The 26345-nt window shown below is 32.6% G+C and overlaps 1 protein-coding gene across 1 annotated transcript in view; it reads right to left on the minus strand.

The window, feature by feature from the left end:
- Positions 1-2596: 2596 nt before the first annotated feature.
- Positions 2597-26345, minus strand: part of LOC107454680 (putative inorganic phosphate cotransporter) — a 27470-nt gene continuing 3721 nt past the window's right edge. The window contains exons 3-10 of the mRNA XM_043053822.2: positions 23730-23963; positions 20156-20339; positions 19491-19618; positions 17914-18063; positions 9226-9358; positions 8814-8969; positions 6529-6614; positions 2597-2849 (exon numbers count right to left, since the gene is read on the minus strand). Of these exons, the coding sequence (XP_042909756.1) occupies positions 2679-2849; positions 6529-6614; positions 8814-8969; positions 9226-9358; positions 17914-18063; positions 19491-19618; positions 20156-20339; positions 23730-23963 (1242 nt within the window). The 3' untranslated portion in view covers positions 2597-2678. The remainder of the gene's footprint in view (positions 2850-6528; positions 6615-8813; positions 8970-9225; positions 9359-17913; positions 18064-19490; positions 19619-20155; positions 20340-23729; positions 23964-26345) is intronic.

A 26345-nucleotide genomic window follows, 5' to 3' on the forward strand; every position in this document is an offset into this window, starting at 1 on the left:
GGCCAAAAATAGTTATAAGGCAGCATAATTCCTCTTTAATGAATTTAATTGTCTTATTTTGATTAAAAAAAGCTACCTGCGAAATACTCAAGCATTTTTTTTAATATATGCATGCATTTTTTCGTAATTTATTTAGTACCATGCTAAAGAAAAATTGTTTTTTTTTTTTTTGAAAAAACGCTATTTCCTTTTTATTTTCATTTTTCTTTAAGTAACCTTAAAAAGTTTGATGGGGTATAAATAGTTAGTAAATTTATAATAAGTTGGACAGAATCCAAATAATTTTTATAACTGAGCATTAATTATGGATATTTTTAAAACAAGGAAAGTTAAAAGAGTTGACATTTTAAAACAAACTTATGTACACAGACGCCATCAATTAATCATCCGAAACAAGCCAATAGGTTTTTTTTTTTCATTAGTAAAATGTAATTCTGAGTTGGTACGCAAAATATAACTTAACTACTATTTTCGACACAATCCAAGTCCCCGGTTTCTTCCCACTACTTTATTTCTCCAGGAAACAAGGTAGATATGAAATAGTGTTACTACCAACTTTTTCCCTTCTCAGAGGCACAGTCAGAGCTAAAATTACAAAGTTTAATTTCTAAAATTAAAATGGAAGATTTAGATTTTTATAGTATGTGTGTGTGAGAGAGAGAGAGTTAAAGCTATGACGTTGCATAACATTCAAGTTTATTTTTTTTTGGCAAAAAAAAAAGGAAATTAAGTTTCTTGATAATCAAAAATAGGTTTTTATGTTTTTTTTAAACTAATTGAAAAAGTCGGAATTTAACACGATAAACTTTGTATAAAATCTGTATTTTTAATAGTCGTGTGATTAAAAACTTTTTGGTTGAAGATTCTTACCCACTTGGATAAAATTAAAAACTGTTATCAGCTGTACTTTGTAAAACTGTTCTTTTTTTTCTTCCTAATCTTGAAATTTTATTAGTTTTTACTTTGATTTTTTAATTTAATTATAAAAAGTGGAAAAAACTTGGAATTGAAATTTATTCAATTAATTTCATCAAATTAATCATCAATTAATGCATCAAAAAGTATCAAATTAAAGTAATTTTTTATGCAATAATTCGCTTAGGTGTAAAAAAGTGTTAAATGTGTTTTGCATAGGACAAATGAGTTTGACTGTATGAAAAAATATTTTTAATCGCTCAAAAACTTTAATGCAGTACAAATAAATAAGGCTTAAAATATTAAACACATATATTATCCACCAATAGCAGGGATGCCAACTGCTCCAATTTCTGCCCATGGGTGAAAGCCTTTATATAGCAAGACGGAAAAGAGAAAAACCTGGTACGTAAAACATTTCATTCCAGCATTTTTTTCGAAAAAAATGAAATATCTCTAACTACCAAGATTTCTTTTATAATTCTGGCATATATATAAAACTGCTTCTTTTCCTAGATAAAGATTTGTTAAAGCCAATAGTCACCGTCGCCCTAGGGCCCATTTTCGATGAAGAAGTGAGGTGCCCGCATCCGCGGGCAGGTACTTCGTCAAACCACCTATCCAAGTCCAAGTCCTAGATAAAGTAGATATTGTTGAAAAATTTAAAAAAAGAGTAAGTAAACTCCTCCCCAAAACTAGCTATAACTGAAATGGTTTTACTACCAGCCTTTCCTCTTTTCCGTCTCGCTTTCACCCCTGTTTCTGCCCAAGTTTTCACAAATTGGCAGTGAATTAAATAAGAAAACTACTCGAACAAGGATAATTACGCCTACTCTTTAAAAATGTTATTACTGCTATAGAGTTGCATTTCTTATAAATCTTAGATTGTTTGATGCGTAGTGGTGAAAAAAATTATTTAAATCGAAAAATACTAAATCAAAAAATATTATAAATTTTGTAACCATTCAAATATTTTTCTTTTCAAAGCTGATCAAGCTGGCACCTCCGCATTGACAATGTCGCTTTTTGAACTGACCAATTCCAAATTGAAGCTTTAGGTTTCATTATCCTATGGAATGGAATGTCTATATTTTTTGAAGTTTTGGGTAAACTATAATATGCGACATATCATTCATATTTCCTATAAATTAAATTTCTTGGTAAATAAGAACAAATTAAAATAACTTTATTTTCTCATTTTTACAATCCCTTTAATCGTGGCACACCTGAAGACTGGATTATTTATCTATTTGTGACGCTGTTTTTATTCTAGTTTAAGCAAAGAAATGTCCGGTCACTTGGCTCTTGTTTTCCGGATGTGACCGCCTGGCGAGACGTGAAATATGTGACATATCGACTTTACATTCTATAGGCTTTTGCAGTCATTCATATTTCCTATAAGTTAATTTTTTTTGTTAATAAGAATAAAAAATAACTAGATTTTCTCATTTTTACCATCCCTTTAATCGAAGCACATCTGAAGACTGGATTATTTATCTATTTGTGATGCTGTTTTTATTCTAGTTTAAGAGCAGAGAAATGTCCGGTCAATTTTGTACTTTATTTCCGGATGTGACGTGATCTGGCGCGAAGCTGAATTGGCTAAGTTGAAATTTCAAATCACTAATTCAATGTCCTGGAGTTCTTAGAGTCTTGTTTTTTGGTATTAACTTTTATCAACTCCCTTGAAAAATATGTTCTATTCATTCACTGCTTTATCAATAAAAAATTACTCTCCCCCCTTCAATCACATTTTCAAAATTTTACAACCTAGTTCGTATTTCCTGTTTTGATGTGTTATCATTCTTGAAATCTTCCTTCTCACTGTCCCACTTTTGGTCTTCAGCAGATGCAAACATCGCATAAAATCCTCCGCCAAATACGTACATGACTGCAGTGGTGTAAAATATTTTACTCCAGTTTGACAAACTTGCCTGAAAGAAAAAAAAACACGACTTCAGTAATGAATAATAATTTCACAAAACGTGTGCTAATCTCTCTTAATTAATACAGATTTTCAGTTAGTTGCTACATTAACGTTTTTTCATTGACAGCAGAAGTCCAGTTGTAAGGGACTCCGGTCTGGAGGTGCCGGGGTTTGATCCTCGACTCCGCTAAGACCGTGTACATGCGATATACGTGATCGTATGGAATCTGTGGTCGGTCAATGAGAAATTCCTTCCCCTTTAGACCTATGTCTAAATTAAGGAAGTAGCCTACCGAAATCAGGCCTGACAATTACTGCGCTTTTTGAAAAATATTTTATAGAGTAGTAGATGATTAAAAACTGAAGCTTTCAGAAATTGTAGTAATTTTGGCAAAATTTTAAAAGCTTCGCCACTAAAGATCTGCAACAAAGTGGCATTGCATATGAACTTTTAAATCATTTATATGTAGTGACATGGAAAATAAATTTAACTGAATAAAAAAATATTATATTGAAACTTATAAACTTAGCTACCACAAGAATAAAATTTTACGTAAAGCGTAGAAAGTTGTTGCTGTTGTTCATTTACGTCGCACTAGAGCTGCACAATGGGCTATTGGCGACGGTCTGGGAAACATCCCTGAGGATGATCCGAAGACATGCCATCACAATTTTGATCCTCTGCAGAGGGGATGGCACCCCCGCTTCGGTAGCCCGACGACCTGCACGCGAAGTCGAGCACTTTACGGTAGAACAGTTTAACGAGGACCAATACCGCACACCCTTGGTCACTACGCAGACTGATCCAAGTGGCCACCCACCCGCTCACTAACCGCAGCCAGTGATGCTTGACTTCGGTGATCTGCTGGGAACCGTGTCTTAACGATCAGTCCACTGCGGGACCGTAGAAAGTTGGAAACACTGTAAATTGTGATGGCATGTCTACGGATCACCCCCAGAAATGTTTCTTAAACCGTTGCCAATAGCCCATTGGACAGCCCTAGTTGAAAGTAAATACATTACCCACCATAGATAGCAGAAATTATTTCTTTAGTTATTGTTACATATACTTAAGGTTGTATTTTAATAAGAAAGGCAGCTTAGGCTCTAGCCAAGTTGAAGAACAGATTGCACGAATTATAGAAGGGCATCCAAAAATACATCAAGGCTTTCGGCGGGTTTCGAACCCAGTACCTCCACTCAAAAGAACGTTTAAAGACCTCCCATGCCAAGTGCTCCTGAATTCGATAATTGCTCATTAGCGTGAGGGTTGCGGGTTCGAGTTCCACTGCAATACAGGATGCAACCTTCTGATACCCATTTCTAATTTGTTGTACAGGTACTTAAATTTGATCAGAGCTTATAAGCAGTCTTTGCATGGAGCATAGTCATATTTTGTTTAACCATAAATAAACAATTTCGTTTAACACGTTGAATGCCATGGGGGTCATCAGTAACCGGCACTGAGTTTGTTCGTAGTGCCACGGGGGTCACCGGTGACCGGCGAAGCCAAGATTATGCAAACAAACAATGGGTTGAGTTCAAAATTACAACTGAGCTGTAATTTTGAATAATTTTGAGTACCTACAGAGTTGAGCCTTATTAGCCGTAAACTAAATTTAGGGTCGACTATTAAACGATGGTTATAATAGTATTAATAATACTATTATATATTTTATTAAGGAGCGAAGTATTAGCTAAATAAAAAGTAAAATTTAACAAAAAATTTGATATGCAATATGCACACCTCGTTGCACGATATATTATTCAGTGGCTTCACCCTCACAGCTGAGTGAACTGCCGTAGCAATAGGGTTAGAAGTTCAGAACCTGAGGAGGTCGTTTATAATTAGATAATAAAAATGTGGGTTATCACATCTTAATCCGATGTTTTCATTCAATTCTGCGATTTGTTTTAACGTGAACATGATCAGTCTTGTATTACAAACCGGGTGCTGCGCAGAACAAAATACAAATTTGGTGACTATTTTGTTATGAAATATAGTGAAAAATCAACTAGTAAACAGTAGTAATTTACTTGCGTCTAGACTCAAGTACATTCTGTATTATTACAAATATGTTTTGGTAGTTAAGAATGTGTTTTTTTAACTTGAGAAGAAATATAATGCAGTTGTTTTATTACCTTTCTCTTCGTTTTTGCGTCCGTTTCTCTTTGCATCACTGAACAAACTAAATGTATAGTTATGTTAACATAATGTTGATCGTAAATGTCCTTCGATAACCGAATGTAATTGACGAAGTGAATTATACTATCTTATTATAGTTATTCGTTAGTTTATCGTTTGATTTCGTTCCAGGGATGCTAACATTTTACGCTTTCTGTAAGGATTTATTCCAGTGGTATTTTTTCATTAACAATGGTGAAATAAATTACATGAATTGTCCATGAATAACAATGTTTTCGTGATAAAAACTTGTGTTGCATGTATAGTTGCGCATTTTAGTGAATATTAGATTAAAAGTAAGTACAGAATTGATGTTTTAATCTTAATTATTGACTGTTTAATGTTAGGTCTGGGGTCAATGGGATTTGTCTTCTTGGATTGAAGATTGCAGTATTTGGGTTACTGTTATTGAAATTTGGGTTTTTAAGTTACGTTACTTTTACTTTTATTTTATTTTCTTCTCTTTATCACACTTACATAAGTCACATTAGTCACACTCACATAAATGAATTATTTTAACTTATAAATTATTATTAAAATTTGGGCTATTAAGTTACGTATTTCTTTTTTTTTCTCTTTATGTTTACATAGTCGCACTTACATAAATGAATTATTTTAACCTATAATTTTATCATTTTACAAAAGTCCAATTTTAAAGTTTCATTAAGCAAAATGAACAAAAATGTTAAGTACATTAATTAGGGGCTATGTTTTTGACAACATTTACAAGTTTTGAAACATTTGTCCACTCAAAACTTTCATTTTATCTCTCATAACTAGAAACAAGACAAAAAATAATAAAAATTGTTTCATCTAAACGTGTTTTAAATATCCCACAATCGCTTTAAAATTTCGGTTTCTAATTAATCGACAATATATTACAATTTGAGCTGATCTCCGCATGGTAAAATACGAATATAATATGAGGAAAACGACAGTTGCTTTAAAGGTTGAGGTTGTTTAAACGGTTTTATTAAGCTTTTACAAAAGTTCCTTTAGAAGGTTTCAAAGGTCGTATTATCCACGAGATAGTTCGTTAAACACAAAAAGGTTTAAGCTGACATCTTTGCTGTGAGAACCGGACTGAAATGGAAGAAATTAAACGATAGAAAGTAAGAAACGACGTTTTTACGTTTAATTGAATGAGACCAGTCCAAGTCAAGTCGATAAATGTAACTGAATCAAAAGTTAAAAAGTATTATGTGAAAAAAGGTACAATTTTCGACTAATTTATGTCTGACATTGCCGTCTAAGAAAAAGCATCTATAGTTTCCTATGCCATCGTTTTTACGCTAAACTAAGACCAAAAACAAAATCAATGAACTAATAGTTAGAAAGCTATAAATATATTATACATCAGTCCGTAATTTAATAATTCTAATATTTTAAAATTTTCATTTTTGTTTCATTTGATGCAGTATAACAATAACAAGGAATGCATTTAGGAATAATAACTAAAAATAAAAAACATTAACACAGCTTGATGCAGATTTATACTTACACCATTTGCTACGAAAGCACCCACTATCAATGGTCCGATAATTCCGGTTAAGTTTGAAAATGCGTTGGTTATTGCATAAAAAGTTGCTGCAAAGAAAAAGGAAACAGATATATCAAAATTTCGTGTACCAAAGTCGGATAAACAAATAGAAGATAAAACTGCGATTCATAAAAATCCATCTTCTGTACTTTAACTCATTTTTGCATAACGTTAAAACGATATAACGGATAATAACATTAATGCTGCTAAGATTAATTTTGAAGAACCAGTGAAGCTTTCTTCACAATATTTCTAGTCTGAAAGTTTTTTTAATTTTGTTAATTTGGATCAATTTTATGCAGTAATTTGGTATGAAGTAATTAAAGTGGTAGCTAATAGAAAAAATTATCCACTTGGTATAAACAAATATCGTCTACCACTTTCTTAATTTGTTTTTCATATATAAACCGAGTTTTATATCTAGACATAAATACGAGGTGCAACTTTATCTAAAATACAAAATATTTAATTTTCTTTTCACTCCAGTTTGCTTTCCAATTACCAGTAAGAGCCACCTTAAAGATTAAATTTCAAGAAAGGGTCACCTCAGTCACCTCATAAATTTTGATGATAATGATGCATAAATGAGCTCAGCTATCTAGAAATGGTTTTTCCTAGTGCTAGAAAATTTATGTCAATTCTTGGTTCAGTAAGTTAGATTAACATTTGTGTAGCCCTCCACAGCAATTAAATGACTCCACTAATGAGTCCATTGACTCCACTGACATTTAAATGACTCCACTTCTTAGTTTGTCTGCACAATTCATATCATTCGTCACTTTGTTAGACTCATTAAGGTAGACTCAGAGATCTGAAAATCCCCACACTAACAGAATATATTTACAGATTAAAATATATTTACAGAATTATTAACAGATTAATATTCACATCACAAGCCACTTCTTCAGCCACTTGCTACTCATTTTTGCTGTGATGCCTCAAATTACCAAAACTGCTAATATATACTCTTCTCCTTCTGCAACAAAAAACACGAAATTAAATATTCATCAAAGTACACATCTGCACCAGGCCTCCTCGCTGATCATCTCAATTTATTTCATTGCTCACTTGCTCGGACATCTTAAAGCAAGACTGATGCTTTCTTTCACCTCATTTATTGTTTACCGAGCAAGGTGCTTGCCTTACCACTAAGCAACCTCACCAACTGCGAACCACATTGCTTCCTCATCATCGTTTATCACGTTGAATGCCATGGGGGTCATCAGTGACTGGCACTGAGTTTGTTCGTAGCGCCACGGGGGTCACCGGTGACCGGCGAAGCCAAGATTATTAGAAGCACATAATTCGAATATTGATATTATTGTCGTTTCTAAAATGGTTTGAAGAAATTAATGCAATATAGAACACACAAAAATAGTTTTATTTATTTACAAAGGATGCCATATTACTCTGGATATCAAATAAATATTTTCAAGTGGTAGTTTATCAATTGTGATTCTTGGTTTAATAAATTCAATGTAGTAGAGTTTTATCCACCACTATTTCTAAACAATTCGTAGGGTTATATAATTCACCACTTTATTTTCCAATATATCATGCTAAACTTTTTAAAAACTAACAAAATCTATTTAATATTTTCAAATTTAGTATGTAGTTATTTACCGTCTTGCCAGACGGGCAAGCCATGTATAATTAGCGCGGCATTCAACGTGTTAAATACATCATGGATGGAACAAAGTCCGCTGCGAGACCCCAAGTGAAAGTCAGGCTAGGACTAGAATCATTTAGCGTATGGCCTGTGATTCCAGTCCTAGTATTGGCAAAATGAAACAGAATAATGAAATTTTTAGTTTTGACTTCCTTTCCACTTTATTAAATTTTTTTGGCAGAAAGCATATCAGTTGGTATCCCTGTAAATGATAGCAGTGATTTACGTAAGGGAATATTCAACATCTTAATAAACCTATAAAACTCTCTCCTCTTAACGTATTGCATTTTCATAAAATAGTTTATCGTTAGGTGAATATTAAAAATTTTGTTTCTATGGAAACCAGTTAAGAACTTTAAATAATTAAACAAAATTTTAAGGAAACAGGTAAAAGAATTTAAAGTTAACTTTTATAAAATGCAAAGGAATCTCCATTACTTTTCTCAAAAATATTAGGGTTGAGATCTAAAAGTGTAAATCTGACACTAAAAAACTTATGAAAATCTATCAGGTATTAGAACTAAAGAGAAATAATGCAGGGGTATAATAAATAGTTTGATAGATAATAAATCGTTACCTGGATTAGACGGACACATATCAACATGTGTCACATTGAAGCCTGAAAATATGCAGCCATTAAGAGTCATTGCGACACAGAGCAAAACAACTATAAGTTTAGTTCTACACCCAGACAAGGTAATTCCAATCAAACATATTGCAGGCCCGAACATGCCTAAAAATATTATTAGTGGTATTAAATTTTACTGTTAAATAATAAATAATGGCACAAGTTTGTATTAAAATTATCTTAACCAACATAATAAAATTTAGCTTTTAAATTGTTAATCATCATTTATGTTAATCTCATCGAGTCATTCAAATCTTTGGTCATTTTTGGGATACAGGTATAAAACATGAAAATATTCATTAAAGATAGCAAATACCAATTTTAAATAAAGTTGACAAAAGTAGAAATGATTTTTAATTACCTATACAATTCAGGATTTTTCGAATTGTAGTAATACTCAACTTATTTGATTTTCGTAATTCATCCGCAACAAAAGATGCTACAAATGCACTTAGGGCTTGACATATAAAGGGTAGGGCAGACAAAATACCATTCTAGAAAAATTAAAAGGATGATCATTATTACAACGGGCTTTAAGGAATAATATGAAAATAAAGGGTAACAATAATATGATGAATTTTAATCATAATAGATTTCCGACTACACAATACATAATGCAATTCAAATAAAATACATCTTTAGTATGTTTAAAAAAAACTATTGATCAATATAATTCAAAATAACAAATAAATATCTAAAAAAAGATAATCCTATTAATTTTATAGTGAATTAACTGCACCTGCTGATTTTTTTAGGTCACGTGTATGATTCAGTTACAAATATAATTATTTCGAAGAACAATTAAGCTATCTNCTATAACACATCTGCAGCAGAACTGGATATGAAGACAAAATTGCTGGACAGGAACACTTTAATTGTCCCCTGATCTTCAGATTTCCTGCTATGTTTTAAAAAACTTTATTTGTGAAAACCTTCAGCGTGGCGGACAGCTGGCCGCCTTAGGCGGCTAGTTATGAAATAAATGCATTTTATTAAGAATCTGCTGAATCCACGTGATTTATAGGTTCATTTAACAGAACATCTATAAATGTATTTTCTCGCTTGTGAATGTATGCAATAAGCTTAAGATTTTCCCCTGTGTAATATTCTCATATATTTAACTTTGACGCAACAAGCAATCGTAAACAAGAATATATATACAGGGTGTCCCAAAAGGTCGTTTACAAACTTAACATGCTGGTCTGTCATATCATGATATAGGTAGTTTGAGAGTTTTATTTGTAAAGTTTTCGCTCTCACCTGTAAACAATTATAAATGCAACCTAATTTATTCTTGACCCGAAAAGTTCTCCTCAGAGAAATTTATTTCATTGTCAGTAGGTAATTATTTTCTAAGTTGAATATGAAAGCACAAAAAGTAAGGAGGCTAACGTCTATCTATCATAGAAAACTAGAAATTTTTTTTTCATGAAATTTATGTTTTGAAGCGAGAAATGAAGATGATTGCCAAAAAAATAATGGGAGTTGGGAAGTAATAGAAAAATAGTATCAAGAAATAAATGAATGCATGCATTAAAAATATTGAACATCTAACAAATACGAAAATTAATTCTTCTTGAGGATCTCTTTTTAACTGCCTGTGAAATGATTTTTCAAATTTTCCATTATTGATACGTATCATTCTAAAAAATGCATTATACTTTGATATAAATTTGACAAAATCGCATTATATTAGAAAACTGATCATTTATTAGATTAGACGGTATTATTTTATGAACAGTAACATAAAGAACATAAAAGAGAAACCGCTCTTTTGATATAATATTTAGCATGGTAATGATTTTTTTTTGTAACACATACACATCTCTTGGTACACGTACACATCACGACGCCGTTTGCTTGATAGCTCAATTTTCCGACAGGTTTGTTTGTCTGACAACTCAGCAAGAACTCCGGTCAACAAAAATTATAGAAAATCTTGACTGATTGTCAAGTATAGTTTCTCTCAAGATTGCATAATAATATGACTGAATAACTGAGAAGTTATCATAATCAAGTAGCGAAAAGTGAAATAAAAAAATATTTGAAAAACACAAAATAAATACGTAAATAAATGTATAAATAAAATAGAAAAATTAAAAAATAAATTTAAAAAAGTTTAAAAAAATGAATGGAATAAAATAAAAAATTCAAAAAAAGGAATTTTAAAAAGAAAAAGAATAAAAAATTAAACCATAAAATAGAGAAGAAAAAAAAAACATTTAATGCTGCTATGAATCTTGCAATCTTTGAATCTTTTACTAGAAAACAGAGGGAAATGTTACTATCCCCATAAACAGTCAATAAATTGCCCTTTAATTTTTTTGCCATAAGTAGCCCAGCACTATAGAAAAAGTAAGAAACATTTCACTTTCGTTGTAGAAAATCCATGCATATATTCTTACATTCTAAGCATATTCATACATCCATGCAGATTCTTACATTCTTCATGCATATTACCTTACGTTTGCACTGGTGGTCAAATGTGTAAGAAATTAAGAGAATTTGCAGACTCGGTTGATTATCTTTAGTACTACTGGATCGATTTTAATGAAATTTGATATGAACATTCATTGATACGATTTAAAACAAATAACCATAGAACAATTGTATTATACACGCATGATCGTGTGCAACACTCGTTGGAGTTGCACGATAAGAAACAACGATTGTAGAATAAACAAAAAAAAAGGGTTTATAGGGGTTATGATTCCCTCTAACAGATATACTATACAGGCCTTGCTGCGTGATTTCATACTTGAAATAAGGCAGTTTATCAATTCCTGAGGTAATTGGCCTGAATTGTCGTGTGGCAATTTCATACCTTCCGACTCCAATGAGTTTTACGCACGATTAGGCGTGTGTATTACAATTGTTGAATGATTATTTGTTTTGTATTGTATCATAACAGATCAAATTTCATTATAATCTGTGCAGTAGTTCTAGAGAAAATCGACCAAGTCTGCAAATTCTCTTAATCTCTTACACCAGTGTTCTTGTCAAGCAAATGATCTATCAGGAAAACGAAGCTGAACATTTGGTTTGCCAGGCTCAAACTACTACTCAAACTCTACTCAAAGCTTCTTGCAGATTTCGAACGCTTCTTGCAGATTTCGAATTTTTTTTAAAACGCTTCAGCAAAAATNATAACATTCTCCGATGCAGACAGCTATTTCATCAGTACATTGTTGATATGTATGTAAAAATCGAAAGTGAGAGATTGCGTTATATAAAATTTAATCAAGCGAAACTTCGTTCTGAGGAGTACATTCATTTGCGTGACGCCATAATCGGTAACGTAGATGCAACGAATGATATCAACAACATCGGTACCACATATATTCTTCCATCATCATTCATTGGTAGTCCGCGTCATGTGCAAGAATATATTCAAGACGCCATGACTTACGTACGCGCATACGGCCGACCAGATCTTTTTATCACATTTACGTGCAATCCAAACTGGGATGAAATTAAAAATTTGCTGTTATCAGGTCAAACATCGATGCATCGCCATGATATCATTGCACGTGTGTTCAAACAAAAATTGAAATCGCTGATGAAATTGATTACACATCACTCGGTATTTGGTGAAACACAATGTTGGCTTTATTCTGTTGAATGGCAAAAACGAGGTTTACCTCATGCGCATATTTTGATTTGGTTGGTGGACAAAGTACGCCCAGAAGAAATTGACAAAATTATTTCAGCGGAAATTCCAAATACGAATGTTGATCAAGAATTGTTTGACATTGTGACTACTAATATGATCCATGGTCCATGTGGGTCTCTCAACATGACGTCACCATGTATGGATAATGGAAAATATACGAAACGTTTTCCTAAACCATGTCAAACAGACACTATCACCAATATCGATGGTTATCCATCTTACCGTCGTAGAGATGTAGACAATGGCGGTCAATCGTATGAATTGCGTCTATCAAACGGTGTAAGAGTTGAGATCGATAATCGCTGGGTGGTTCCATACTCACCATTGCTGTGCAAAACCTATAAAGCACACATAAACGTTGAGTTATGCAGTTCGGTGAAGTCTATCAAGTACATTTTTAAGTACGTTCATAAGGGCAGTGATAAAGCTATATTTGCTGTTCAAAATGTAAATAAGAATGACGAAATAACACATTATCAAATGGGACGATACATAAGTAGTAATGAAGCCATTTGGCGAATTTCCTATACATGAAAGGGATCCTGCTGTTGTACGTTTGGCTGTGCATCTTGAAAATGGACAGCGTGTTTATTTCACAGAACAGAATGCACTACAACAAGCTTTAACAGCTCCAAAAACAACTCTTACTGCATTTTTCAACCTTTGTAATCGACAAGATATTGTTGGTGAATTTGCAAAGACATTAATGTATACTGATGTTCCTAAATTTTTTACATGGAATAAGCAATCAAAAAGTTGGGAACCACGGAAACGAGGCACTCCAGTCCCAGGATTTGCCGACATAGTTATGACAAATTCTTTAGTACGATTATATACAGTTCATCCTAAGCAACGCGAGTGCTTTTTTTTGCGTTTGTTATTGGTTAACGTTCCTGGACCGACATCTTTCCAATACTTGCGAAAAGTCAACGGTACTTTATACGGCACTTTCTTTGATGCGTGTCGTGAGTTACATTTATTGGAAGATGATAACCATTGGGACCTCACACTTGCATATGCAGCACTGAGCTCATCTCCATAGCAAATTCGTCAATTATTTTCAATAATATTGACAGCGTGTTTTCCGTCCTAAGCATCTGCTCTGTGGAATAAATATTAAAACTCAATGAGTGAGGATATTTTTCATCGGATTAGAATTACTAATCAAAATCTCAGTATGGAATTCTCCGCAGAAGTATATAACGAGGCATTAATAATGATTGAGGATATTTGTATTCTTATTTCGAACATGCCGCTCATAAATTTTGGCATGCCAGCGCAAATCCGCCAAGCAGCAGATATCATCAACAGCGACGTTCAACGTGAACACCAGTTCGATATGACTTCTCTGGCTACTTTTGTTGCTAACAATGATCGATTGCTTACTGCTGAGCAACGAAATATATATGATCAAATTAACGTGTCAATTGCAGCACAACAAGGTGGATTTTTTTTCTGGATGCACCAGGTGGCACTGGTAAAACATTCCTCATCTCACTAATACTTGCGCTCATTCGATCTCAAAATCATATTGCATTGGCAATTGCTTCATCAGGCATTGCAGCAACCTTACTTGATGGTGGACGGACAGCGCATTCAGTACTTAGATTACCTTTGAATATTCATACCAATCCCGAAGCAATGTGTAACATAAAGCATTCAGGCATGGCTGAAGTTTTGAGAAAATGTAAAATTATTATCTGGGATGAATGTACAATGGCCCACAAGCATTCGCTTGAAGCTCTCGACAGATCCCTGAAAGATATCAAAGATAATACTCGGCTTTTTGGTGGTGCTCTACTGCTGCTGTCAGGTGATTTCAGACAAATATTACCCATCATTCCACGTGCGACATATGCGGGCGAAATAAACGCATGTTTGAAAGAATCTTATCTGTGGCGAAGTATCAGTAAATTATGCCTTACTCTTAATATGAGTGTTCAACTTCAAAATGATCCATTAGCGTCAAGATTCTCCGAACAACTGTTAGACATTGGCAATGGTAAAATTCAATTGTATGAAGATACACAATATATTCGACTCCCACAGACTTTTTGCAACATGGTGTCTATCAAAGAGGAGTTAATAAAAAGTATCTTTCCAGATTTGCCACATAATTATGCTAATCATGCATGGCTACGTGAGCGAGCTATTTTAGCAGCAAAAAATTTAGATGTTGACGCAATCAATTTTAAAGTACAACAATCATTGCCTGGTAGTGAAATTTCATTCAAATCGATTGACACTGTTACTGATCCTGATGAAGTTGTCAACTATCCTGTCGAGTTTTTAAATTCGCGATCGCAACGAACTATAGGGGGCGTTGTTGTATGAGACGGATANTTCACCTATAATTTTGCTTAGAAATTTGAATGCTCCGAAATTGTGTAATGGCACGCGACTGGTCATAAAAAAAATCATGGGTAACATTTTGGAAGCCGCTATTTTAAGTGGAAAATTTCAAGGTGAAGTTGTACTTCTACCGCGGATCCCAATGATTCCTTCAGATCCGCCTATACCATTCAAACGTTTGCAATTTGCAATCCGCTTAGCATTTGCTATGAGTATTAATAAGTCACAAGATCAAACAATGACAATTTGTGGCTTAGATTTAGAAAACCCGTGCTTTTCTCACGGTCAATTATATGTTGCGTGTTCCAGAGTTGGAAAACCCTCGAATTTGTTTGTGTATGCTCCTGAAGGATTAACCAAAAATATTGTACATCTAATGGCATTACGATAACTTAAGTTTTTTTTAATTGAAAAAATATATCTGTTATATAGACAGATAGATAGATACAGGGTGATTATAGAGTCCCGGACCCATTATGTTTAATAACTCATAAAATAATAAAGATAGATAAAAATTAATAACATAAATGGTTAGATAGACTCAAAAAGTTTCATGACCCTTGTCAATGAACTCCCACGTGTGACCCCTTCGTCTCACGGAGAATATCAAGTCGATAGTCAAGTTCACACCAGGTAGAGGCAATCATGTCGGCATCCACAGAGGCTATTGCTGTTGTAATTCTGGCTTTCAGGTCATCAATAATCGACACGATCCTCCTGTAAACATTGTCCTTTATAAATCCCCAAAGAAAAAAGTCCAGCGGCGTTATATCAGGTGATCTAGGTGGCCAAGGAATTGGAGCTCTTCGCCTATTCCATCTTCCTGGAAAATGATCATTCGTAGTTCTTTGAATGACCATTGACAAGGGTAATGAAACTTTTTGAGTTTATCTAACCATTTATGTTATGAATTTTAATCTATCTTTATTATTTTATGAGTTATTAAAAATCAAAATGGGTCCGGGACTTTATAAACATCCTGTATATATCTTTATGTATAAGAAGAGAATGGAATGATAACACATAGCCAATCACAGAAGACTTCTGGTTAGTAACGCACAAAACAGCGAATCAAAATTGAGAACGCATGTGTGTGAAAGGTGATAATTTTGAATAATGCTGTCAAAAAATACAAAATACAAACTGACTTCAAATAAAACTTAGAGGACTTCGAATCAAATAATTAAGAAAACTCTACTATTGCGTTTATAAAGAGGAAGATTTTTAATTCAACAACAAAATTATAGCATCGCCATTCCAAAAAAAAAAAAAAAACCTCACATAAAAAATGTTAAATGTTAAAGCTATAAAAAGATCAAACGATTATTTATGCGAATGATTATATATGATTATTATGAACTAAGCTTTATGCAAACGATTGTTTATGACGTCATTAGATAAAAATTTCATTAACGTAATTTTATCCAGTGTTTATTAATAATTTTAAGTGGCAATGTAAAAAGATAGTTGTTCTAAAGTTTTATAATAAAATGTTTGTTTTGATAGAAAGCAGTTATTTATTTTATAATTCCAATATATTTTTATAGCTTTGATAAATCGGATAGAGTTATTGGAAGCACGAATCAACACTCTCTCAGAAAAATATTTACATACCAAATTGTCAAAATATATTGAACAGAGTTTACTTTAAAATACTTATATCTTTTATAAAGAATGGATCACCGTGAATATCTTAGGCGATATAAACAGCGACATAGAACATAATTTAGCAGCACAAAATTACCGGGAAAATAATCGTAGTGCTATCAATACGAGGCAGCGGAATGCGCGGCGAAGAAACGTTGAAGAGTCAAGATGTTTAAATGAAAACGAATAATATGGAAAAGAAATTGATAAAAAATGTTGTATATAAGGAGGTTTTAATTTTATCATTGTTTTTACTTACTTTCAAGAAATCGTTCAGCCAGAATTAATTAACAGTTCATTTATGTTTGAGATATTTCTTAAATAATGCATAAAAGTGCAAATCATTGGTACACAAAATGATGTGAAAAGAAAAATTTATGAAAAATGTACATAGCTAGGTTTTGTGAATATTCAGAGATCTATTGTAAATAATTTTTAATTTTTTATTTTCACCTTATTATTTATAACATATCAGACAAAAATGTTTATTGATCATTTATAACATAATTATTTCATTTCATATTCGTTTTTTTATTAGTATTCACAGTACGAGAAAAAAATTAAATTGCTTAATTTAATTTGTCGAATTTAGTTACATATGTTTTTATTATATAATTTACTTTTTGTCTGTTTGAAACTAAAATATTTTGTCAGTTGACAGTATTGAAGTTAATTAGGCAATTACTTGCAATGGTATTTGCTTTTGAAATATTACTCAGCATAAACTTATTAATATTACATGTTTTAATTTGTTTGCCATATTCAAAGTTCTTTTTTCATTAGGCATTAATTTTTTTCTGATTAAAATTTAAATTACTGAGGGGGATGAAGCACCTTATAGGGAGCTTCCGGCATCCTATAAGATCATCAATGATTTGAGTTTGGCTCTGCCACGCGTGCTTCGGATACAGAGATTAATCTCCGGCTAATGCCCCATAGTAATGTGTTAAATAATATTGCTTCTTATATTGCTTTATATAAGTTTATAATGCTGATAATAAGCACCTCTGAGATTTTACAATCCTATCATATTCTCTCTATGTGATGTTGGTGTAGAAAAATTGCCTGCTAATCTCCAGGAAAACGACTTTAATTTTGTTCGCGAAGCAAACAAAAACGTAATTGCGTAGCAATTATCGGGGGTTGGCGAGCGGTAGCGAGTAGGGGGCGGAGCCCTCTAGNATTAAATATATATATATATATATATATATGATCAGGTAAAAAGAATGTCCAGCTCTATCTTGGTAAGGCTTTCAATTTGACCAAACAATCATTTTTTAACATTGGCAATATTAACCTCGGCCCTGGACTTTGTAGATTCCATTAACTCCATTGACTGGGAAGCAAAGTTATTAGTAGAATTTAAGTTGAACTTACCGATGCTAAATCGTAATGAAGAACGGAACTCAGATAAGTGGGAATCTCAGACAACATAATGAGGAATCCAAAGTTGTGACCCGTGTGAGAAATAAGAACAGCCCAAGCAGGTAGAGATGTCAACATTTTCTTCCATGGAACCGTACTAGTCTAGCGAATCAAAAATTAGATTAGTTTAAATTTCTGACATTGCTATAAAAATCTGAAAATTCTTAAATGCCAAAAGTCTCTGCTAAATGTCGAAATTTGCACTTTGGTGAATGTCCGAGCATGGTGAATGCGTTCGGTAATTGTTTCATTCGGTACATAGCTTTTGAAATTCGAAATATGTGACATTCTAAAGTGCGTAACCAAATTCCCATTGTCACTTTGGTAACTCTCCGAATTGTTACAGCTGATTTTAATTGATTCCATATTTTGTGGGGCTATTTATGATTCCCATTAAGTATGTGTGATTCTTTTAATGTATGATTCTTGGTTTAATAATTTCGGTTGATAAAGTTTTACCATTGCTTCAAAATAATTCATTGACTTAGATGATACGCTATTTTATTACAGATAGGCAGAGTTGAGCCTTTTAAAATTTACCGAAAATCTGGCAATTTTCGTTTGCAGTTGTGTACCGCTCTTTTTAAAATTTGTTGTCGAATCCGGAACAGTTGGCATCTCTGACTAGAGCTTTTTTTCTCAGCTATCTAATTCGAGTTTCTGGTTGCAGATTTTACAGAATGAATCAGCAGAATTTGTATGCATCCTGAACTTAACCTGACAGAGTTATAATATTTTTTTAAGCGATAATATTTTTTTAAATTTAATACTTTTTCGTGTTTTCTTATTTGGACCTTTTCCGCATTCAGTGTCAAGGTGTGCCCGGTCGCTGGTTAAGGCTGAGGGCTTTGATGGTCGCTCCTAAAGGTTTTCTTCAATACAAAATCTATGGAAAAAAATTACGTGCGTCCTTAAGGTGGACGTAAATAACGGTGATTGACACATAGAGGTGGTCTTTTCTGGAGGTTTCACTGTATATTCTTATATGATAAAGCAATTCATTCACTGTTTGCTTATATATTATTTTTCTTTTCAATGAACGAATTTAAAAATCGAAGAACTGGAAACTCTATTTATTTAAAAAGGCACACCAGCTGGTCGCCGAAGGCAGCTAGTTAATTATAATTCAAATTTCGTGGGAAATTCCTGCGTTGTCCATTACATTAAAGAGGCTTTCAGCTCTAACAGATGATAGAACTGCGTTGCACTATTTAAATAGTTCGTAAATCTACAGAACCACCGGTTTTAATCTGATTTTTTTATCACGATTATAATAAGAATAATTATAAAAACTTTAGAAATTATCTAAGTTGTAGGATTTATTATTAGCTTTTACATGCTTGTTTAAAATTAGCATTAAAGCTTCGTATTAGAATCTGTAATTGAGGGATATTGAATTTTTCCATTGCTTATGTTAAAAAATTATATTAAAAAATGTCTACTTATTTAAACATTAATATACTACAATTAAAAATAAATTTATAATAAATTAAGATAAATTTAATGCATAAAATAAAAGTAACTGATACCTTTTGTGATTGATCTTCTGTGTTGAGCTGTATGCATAAAAGTTCACCTTTTGAGATGCTTGGGTGAATATCTGGTGTTTCATAAATGAGAAAACTCCAAAAGAAAAACCATATGCAAGAGATCACTCCTGAAATAAGAAAATAATTAGATGTCACTTATTCATGAGTCTCATGCAAAAGATAAACTCAACTCGGGCAAGTCTCTGACAAAAAATAAACTCAACCAAAAATATCATATAAAAAAAATCTCTTTCAAAACAAAGTAAATTTTAAATTTTAAATCTTCACACCCGAAATAGGTCAAATCAAGTATTTGTATAAATGCAACAAAAAACTTGTTCTCCAGAGTTAGTTATGAGCAGTGGTCAAAACTATTTGTAATCAAATTGATAAAATAAGGGATCAATAATTAAAACATAAAGTCTCTTTTGAAAAATTAATCTCTCATAAAAGTGAGAAAAGTTGTATTTATTGGTTAATATTTGACATTTTATTAAAAATGGAATTGGAAATTAAAAATTGGCTAAGATTTATTATTTTTTCAAATGAAATTGGAAACTATGAATTCCTTATATTGCTTAAGAATGAATTGGTTAATTATGAATTAAATTGGTTAAGTTTTCAATTTTTCAAATGAATGTCTGAATTAAAAACAGTTATTTTACCAAATACATAGAAAACAGACGGCCATCCTCCAAGAAAATCTGTACCGCATAGCAGTCCAGCAACCGGCATAGCAACAACCGTTCCTAATAAGACACCTAAAAATATGATGGTTGATACTCTGCTCCTCTCCGTCTTTGGTGACCAAATACCAATTGCGAAATTTATAGCTGGTAGTGTCACGCCCTTAAAATAAAGTCAAGTTGCAATTAATTAATCCTTAATTGTAGTAATGATTAGCAAAGGACAAAAAAACTTATTTTCTGTATGTAATGCTATGACACTCTGAATCGTCCCAAAAAAATAATCCTTATCCTTTGTGCTACGGAGATTAAAGCAAAACAACAACATAAATAAAGCACAAATAAAGTACAGAAATAGACAAACTATATTTTCGGTTCTCTAAGCAAAAACCTTCCTCAGTGTCAGAGCATTTAACCGTCATATATTTAGGACAGTTCCTATTTTCAAAGACATTCATTGTGTTGGGAAACTTTTTTCAGAATTTTCATTTATCTGGGTGAACTAAAAGATTCTCAGATACCACAATGATTTAGTTATTTCTGATTAGATCTAGAACTAAAAGGAGCAAGTACTTTTTGATCTATCAAAGACTTTTTGAATGCCCTAACAGTAGAAAAACCAATTAATCTCGTTAGTGTATTATACCACCTTTTCCATAAAACCACTTCTTGTATCATTTCAATATATAAAGTCGGGACAAAACGGGCTAAATAGCAGTCACTTTTCTTCTTTTATACTGACACAGAAGAAGATTCTTGTTTAAGAGAACCGAAATTGTATTTTGTCCATTTATGTCCTTTATTCATGTTTTTTTTTCTTTAGTTTATTCTTAATTCAGTTGCTATGCGTAATTTCCATACTTTCATGAAATATTTCGCCATTTTCTTTTTCTTCTTTTTCCGAAAACTCTACAGCCTATTGCAGGCAAATTCTATTTCCATTGTTCCTTCAAAAACATTTTTTTTAATCAAATCGAGATTAAGTACTTATACTTTAATGTTTTCCGCTTTCAATTGCCTGTCCGCTGTTCTATGATAAAAATAAAAGATATTAGTGACAGCGTAGGTCATTTAAAAATGGGTCCACTAGTCGTAGGTTCGCCACTATTGTATCTAATATAATCCTTTAGTTGCTCAATAATTTCATTGCAGAATGTGAAAACGACTATTTACGACGACTATGGTTGAGTATTAGCCATTGAGCTAAGTAGGTATTTTATTTTTTCAGTTCACGTAATTTAAGTTTAAAAAAAATCACACTTTTCCTTTCCAATAATTTATATTTGCTTTAACTATACGGCCGAAACGACTGAGGCTTGTTATAGAATCACCTGGAGCTGCACTGAATGCATCAAACTTGAATTTTGATGGGATAAAGTAAAAACAATGGCAGGTTTCCCACGGTCTGGACATTTTTTTTAAAGTTGCAGCAAAAGTGAGAGAAATGTAGATGATATAAGTATTCATAGACGCAGAAAAATATTAAATTTAGAAGAAATATATATAGGTGCAAAAATTTACTTGGAAGTAATTTCGTATTTCCCAAATGAAAGATAAATTTAAGCATTTTTCGGTAATCTCGAGAAATCTTATCTACCACTTATTTATTTTTTCCAAGTCGTGGGAAACCTGGATGTGTGTAGCAAAGTGTAAGTTAGCTGAAAATCAAAATCAACACATTGCTCTGTAAAATAAATAAATAAGTAAATAAAATAAATGCGAAATGGACTAAGCAGACTTCCTCTTTATTCTCCAACGTATTATAGGAAATAGGTATGAGGTAACGCCCACTTCGATGGCTTTGACTTAGATATATTTTTGTAGCTTCATGAGTGGAGCAAACGCAGATGTGACACCGGGGACTAAAAATGTAAAATGTGGTAGAAACTCGATTCATTTTGTTTATTATCTCTATTTCGGTTATCTCTTTAATTATTCAATCATCACTATGTCTAACATTTCAAATTACTCATATTTAAAGCAAAATTATTAATTGCCGTCACTATCAATAGTAAATTGTCAAAAAAATATGCTGAAAAAAGTACCTAGTTTTAACCTCCTATGATAAAAATCTAAATTTCATTTGTCACTACGTTTTGCATTTTTAGTCGCCCGTAGCAACAGTGAGTAGGTGGAGCATAGGTAGATGGTAACGCCCACATCAATGGCTTTATCTTTAACATAACAAATTACTGATCAAGAGATTCTTAAATTTCCAATATGGTTTTATCATTTGTGTCGAACATCTTTCTTTTGAGAGTAATAATCACAATGGAAAATACCGTGAGTGGGATAGGACTTGAGAGCTCAATCCTCTATTGAGAGTTGAGAACAGGTAATAATCACAATGAAAAACACCGTGAGTGGGATAGGACTTGAGGGCTCAATCCTCTATTGAGAGTTGAAAACAGGTAATAATCACAATGGAAAATACTGTGAGTGGGATAGGACTAGAGGGCTCAATCCTCTATTGAGAGTTGAAAACAGGTAATAATCTCAATGGAAAATACTGTGAGTGGGATAGGACTTGAGGGCTCAATCCTTTATTGAGAGTCGAAAACAGGTAATAATCTCAATGGAAAATACTGTGAGTGGGATAGCACTTGAGGGCTCAATTCTCCATTGAGAGTTGAAAACAGGTAATAATCACAATGGAAAATACTTTGAGTGGGATAAGACTTGAGAGCTCATTCCTCCATTGATAGTTGAAAACAGGTAATAATCACAATGGAAAATACCGTGAGTGGGATAGGACTTGAGAGCTCAATCCTCCATTGAGAGTTGAAAACAGGTAATAATCACAATGGAAAGTACTGTGAGTGGGATAGGGCTTGAAAGCTGAATCCTCTATTGAGAGTTGAAAACAGGTAGTAATCACAATGGAAAATACTGTGAGTGGGATAAAACTTGAGAGCTCAGTCCATTATTGAGACTTGAAAACTGGTATTAGAGTTTCAGATAAACTATCTGGTACCAGTGACTTTAAGCAGGACCAATACGAATGTATAATATCTCCTATATATGAGTTTCGTGAAAAGTGAAGTTCGTAATTTTTTAAACAAATTAAATTTGAAAAAATTTTTACGATCATCGTTACATAAGGGATTCAACGGTCGACTATAAACTGAAGAAGTAGTGCAGTCAAATTATTTATGTTTATTAAATCTAATACATAATTAAATCAAATCAAGTACCATTACTTGCATTACAAAATATTCATATTCAAGAAAAATCAGCAGTGGATTTGCTTTCAATAGCGAACTAAAAGAAATATGTTTGAGCAAGTAGAAACTTTTAATTTCTTTTAAAAAAAATTTCATATTAGCACTTGCACTAATTATTTAATTAGCATATTTAAATTTAACCTATGGAAGGATGAGATTGCATCTCCATACGCAAAAATCGGGTATCTAGGTCACAAGTCATTAAGATGTTCCCTTTTTGCCGATTTATAATTACGCACTAGTATGTACTACTTAGGTAATAAATGCTTTACGGTTAATAATTTCAGTTTCTATTATAAATATTTAAAATAAAAAGATAAGAAAATTACTTCTGAGAATCCTTGAAGTCCGCGCACAATAGTGAAGGCAATTGTTCCCCAACCAGCTGCCACAGGTGATAATAAACAGAAAATTGCAGCAAATAGTACTCCACCACCAAATACCCATTTGGCGCCATATTTTCGAGCCAGAATTCCACCTGGTATCTGGGATATTACATATCCATAATAAAGTGATCCAAGTATAACACCTTGTGTTTGAGTGTCCCAATCATACTTAACACCCTGAAAAACAAGTTAAGACATAAATAAAAATTCCTATATCATCCTAGGCTCTCTAATATAATCGTGTTGGTAAATTTACGATAAAACAGGAGAGAATTTCTTTTCTTTAAGATACCACTTTCAAATGTTTGATGAGACAAATTTTTCTGCGGATGTATTTTATTTGAAAGGTAATGGATATTGGTGATTACAAATATGTTAAATGATCAAAGCTCATCTTCGAATTGCTAATTTTTTTTCGAAATTTTTTTTTGTGAGCATTAATATCAAGGGAATTACGTCCCATGTGCTAGAGAAATATACACTAGATGTGATTTTTATAAGACATTAATTTTATTTATATTATGAGACGCAATACCAGCTGCAAAATTCTATTTACCCTAAAGACATATGAGCAGGAGAAGAAGTAGAAGCAATTTTACAAGCTGCAAAATCGATAAAATTAAAAAAATAATAATAACATTATATGTCCTTTCATCGTTATCATTAAATTTAAGCAGCGTATTCATTTTCTAAAGGTGAATTAAAAGTTAGGAAAAGTAGGACAGTGCGGAAAAAATACGGACAACTCTGAATAACTTTTGATCTAAAAATCGGATCTTCACGTTCAAGGACTCAAACTTAAGGGTCATCAGTGCGGATGACGTTTTAAGTTTCAAAATCAGACACAAAAACGTACATTCTTTGAATAAACATACTTTTTTTTAACGGATTCGGATTTCTGTCCCCCAAAATATAGGGATTAGCCACAATCGAGCAAATATGGTCCCATTGTTTAGAACCATGTTATATATCTATAATCTTTCCCAATTACAATATTCATTAAAAGAAACTGGCTGTCAACATTTTACTGCAAATTCAATATTTACTATAAAAATTAACGGTAGAAGACGCATTAAAATTATGAGTGGAAGATACCTAAATCATAGCTAGGTTTCAAGCTCTAGGAAGCCGTTTACATGCAAGACACTAATTGCGAAGAAGTAGAAAAAATGTCTTTATGAAAATTTTCAATTGCTTTATATATTCAATTATATTCAATTGCTTTGCATGATATATTTATCAAAAGATGTATAATTTTATATTATTAATATATTCTGGTTGAAAGGAATATTAAGCTTCATCAATTGTAATAGCTAAGAATGAAAGATTTGAGTAATTCGTTTTTAACATTTTTTTAAAAAAAATATACAAGNAAGATGTATAATTTTATATTATTAATATATTCTGGTTGAAAGGAATATTAAGCTTCATCAATTGTAATAGCTAAGAATGAAAGATTTGAGTAATTCGTTTTTAACATTTTTTAAAAAAAATACATGTTCCAAAAAAAAGGGGATAGCGCTTAAACGGCTAACAAGCTAATGTACTAACTTCTTTAGCATGCCATCACGTAGGTTGGACAGTTTTGAATAAAATTCTGTATGCAATCTGTTGCACTATGTGACTCCAGCCAAGTCTTGTTTCCTGTCCAAACCTACTTCCAGGGATGCCACAGGTGACGAAAAATGTAGGAAGAGGTAACAACTTGATTCAATTCAGTTTATTTAATTTATTTAATTAGTCAATCGTAACTATTACTATGACATAAATCGTAAATGCCTCGTTTATGACTCTGAAACTTTGCAAGGATCTTTAATTAATGAACTGGATGAAATACGCTAGAAAAGTCACGCATTTTAATCCCTTTTAATGGATTTTTCTTTTTTTTTTAAATCACAACTTTTTAAATTTTGCAGAAAGGTCTGTGTTGGGGTTAGGGAAGTGCCCTTGCATCAGAAAGGTTTTGAGTTCGAATCCCGGGCAAGGCATGGATGTTCTTTCCTTCTCTGTGCTATCTGTCCTTACTGTGGGAGCAGCGTTGGCCCACCTAATAGGGCGCCCCTGAAAGAGTGGCCAACAAATCTGCCCTTCAGGTGTCTGTATCACCTAGATCATTATCCAGATGGGCATTGGAAAAAAAACTTTTTTAAATTTTTAGTCGCCCACGGCATCCCGGAGCTTTACATCTCCCTATTGCTATTTCCTTACTCAAACTAGATCCACATTTTATAATGCTTTAACCACCTTTACACGCGTTTGTTTCTTTATTTCTCTACCTTCATTTGACATTTAAACACGGATGAAGGTTCTTGATTTTAGAACCGAAACTACAGTATGTCAATTTATGTACTTTCATTTGTGATTTATTAAAGTTGTTTTTTGCTTTACTCTAAAGTACTCGTAAATACCCGCAAAATTTCAAAGTCGAGATTTTTGACCTTCCTGTTGCCCTGATCTTACCCCACTCACACATTTGGTTTGCTTGGGAAATTTCATAGCAAATTCTGGAAGAGACATCTCTCTCTCTCTCTCTCTCTATATATATATATATATATAGAG

This window comes from Parasteatoda tepidariorum, chromosome 6 (assembly GCF_043381705.1).
Source record: "Parasteatoda tepidariorum isolate YZ-2023 chromosome 6, CAS_Ptep_4.0, whole genome shotgun sequence".
In the NCBI taxonomy this organism is placed as follows: Eukaryota; Metazoa; Arthropoda; class Arachnida; order Araneae; family Theridiidae; genus Parasteatoda; species Parasteatoda tepidariorum.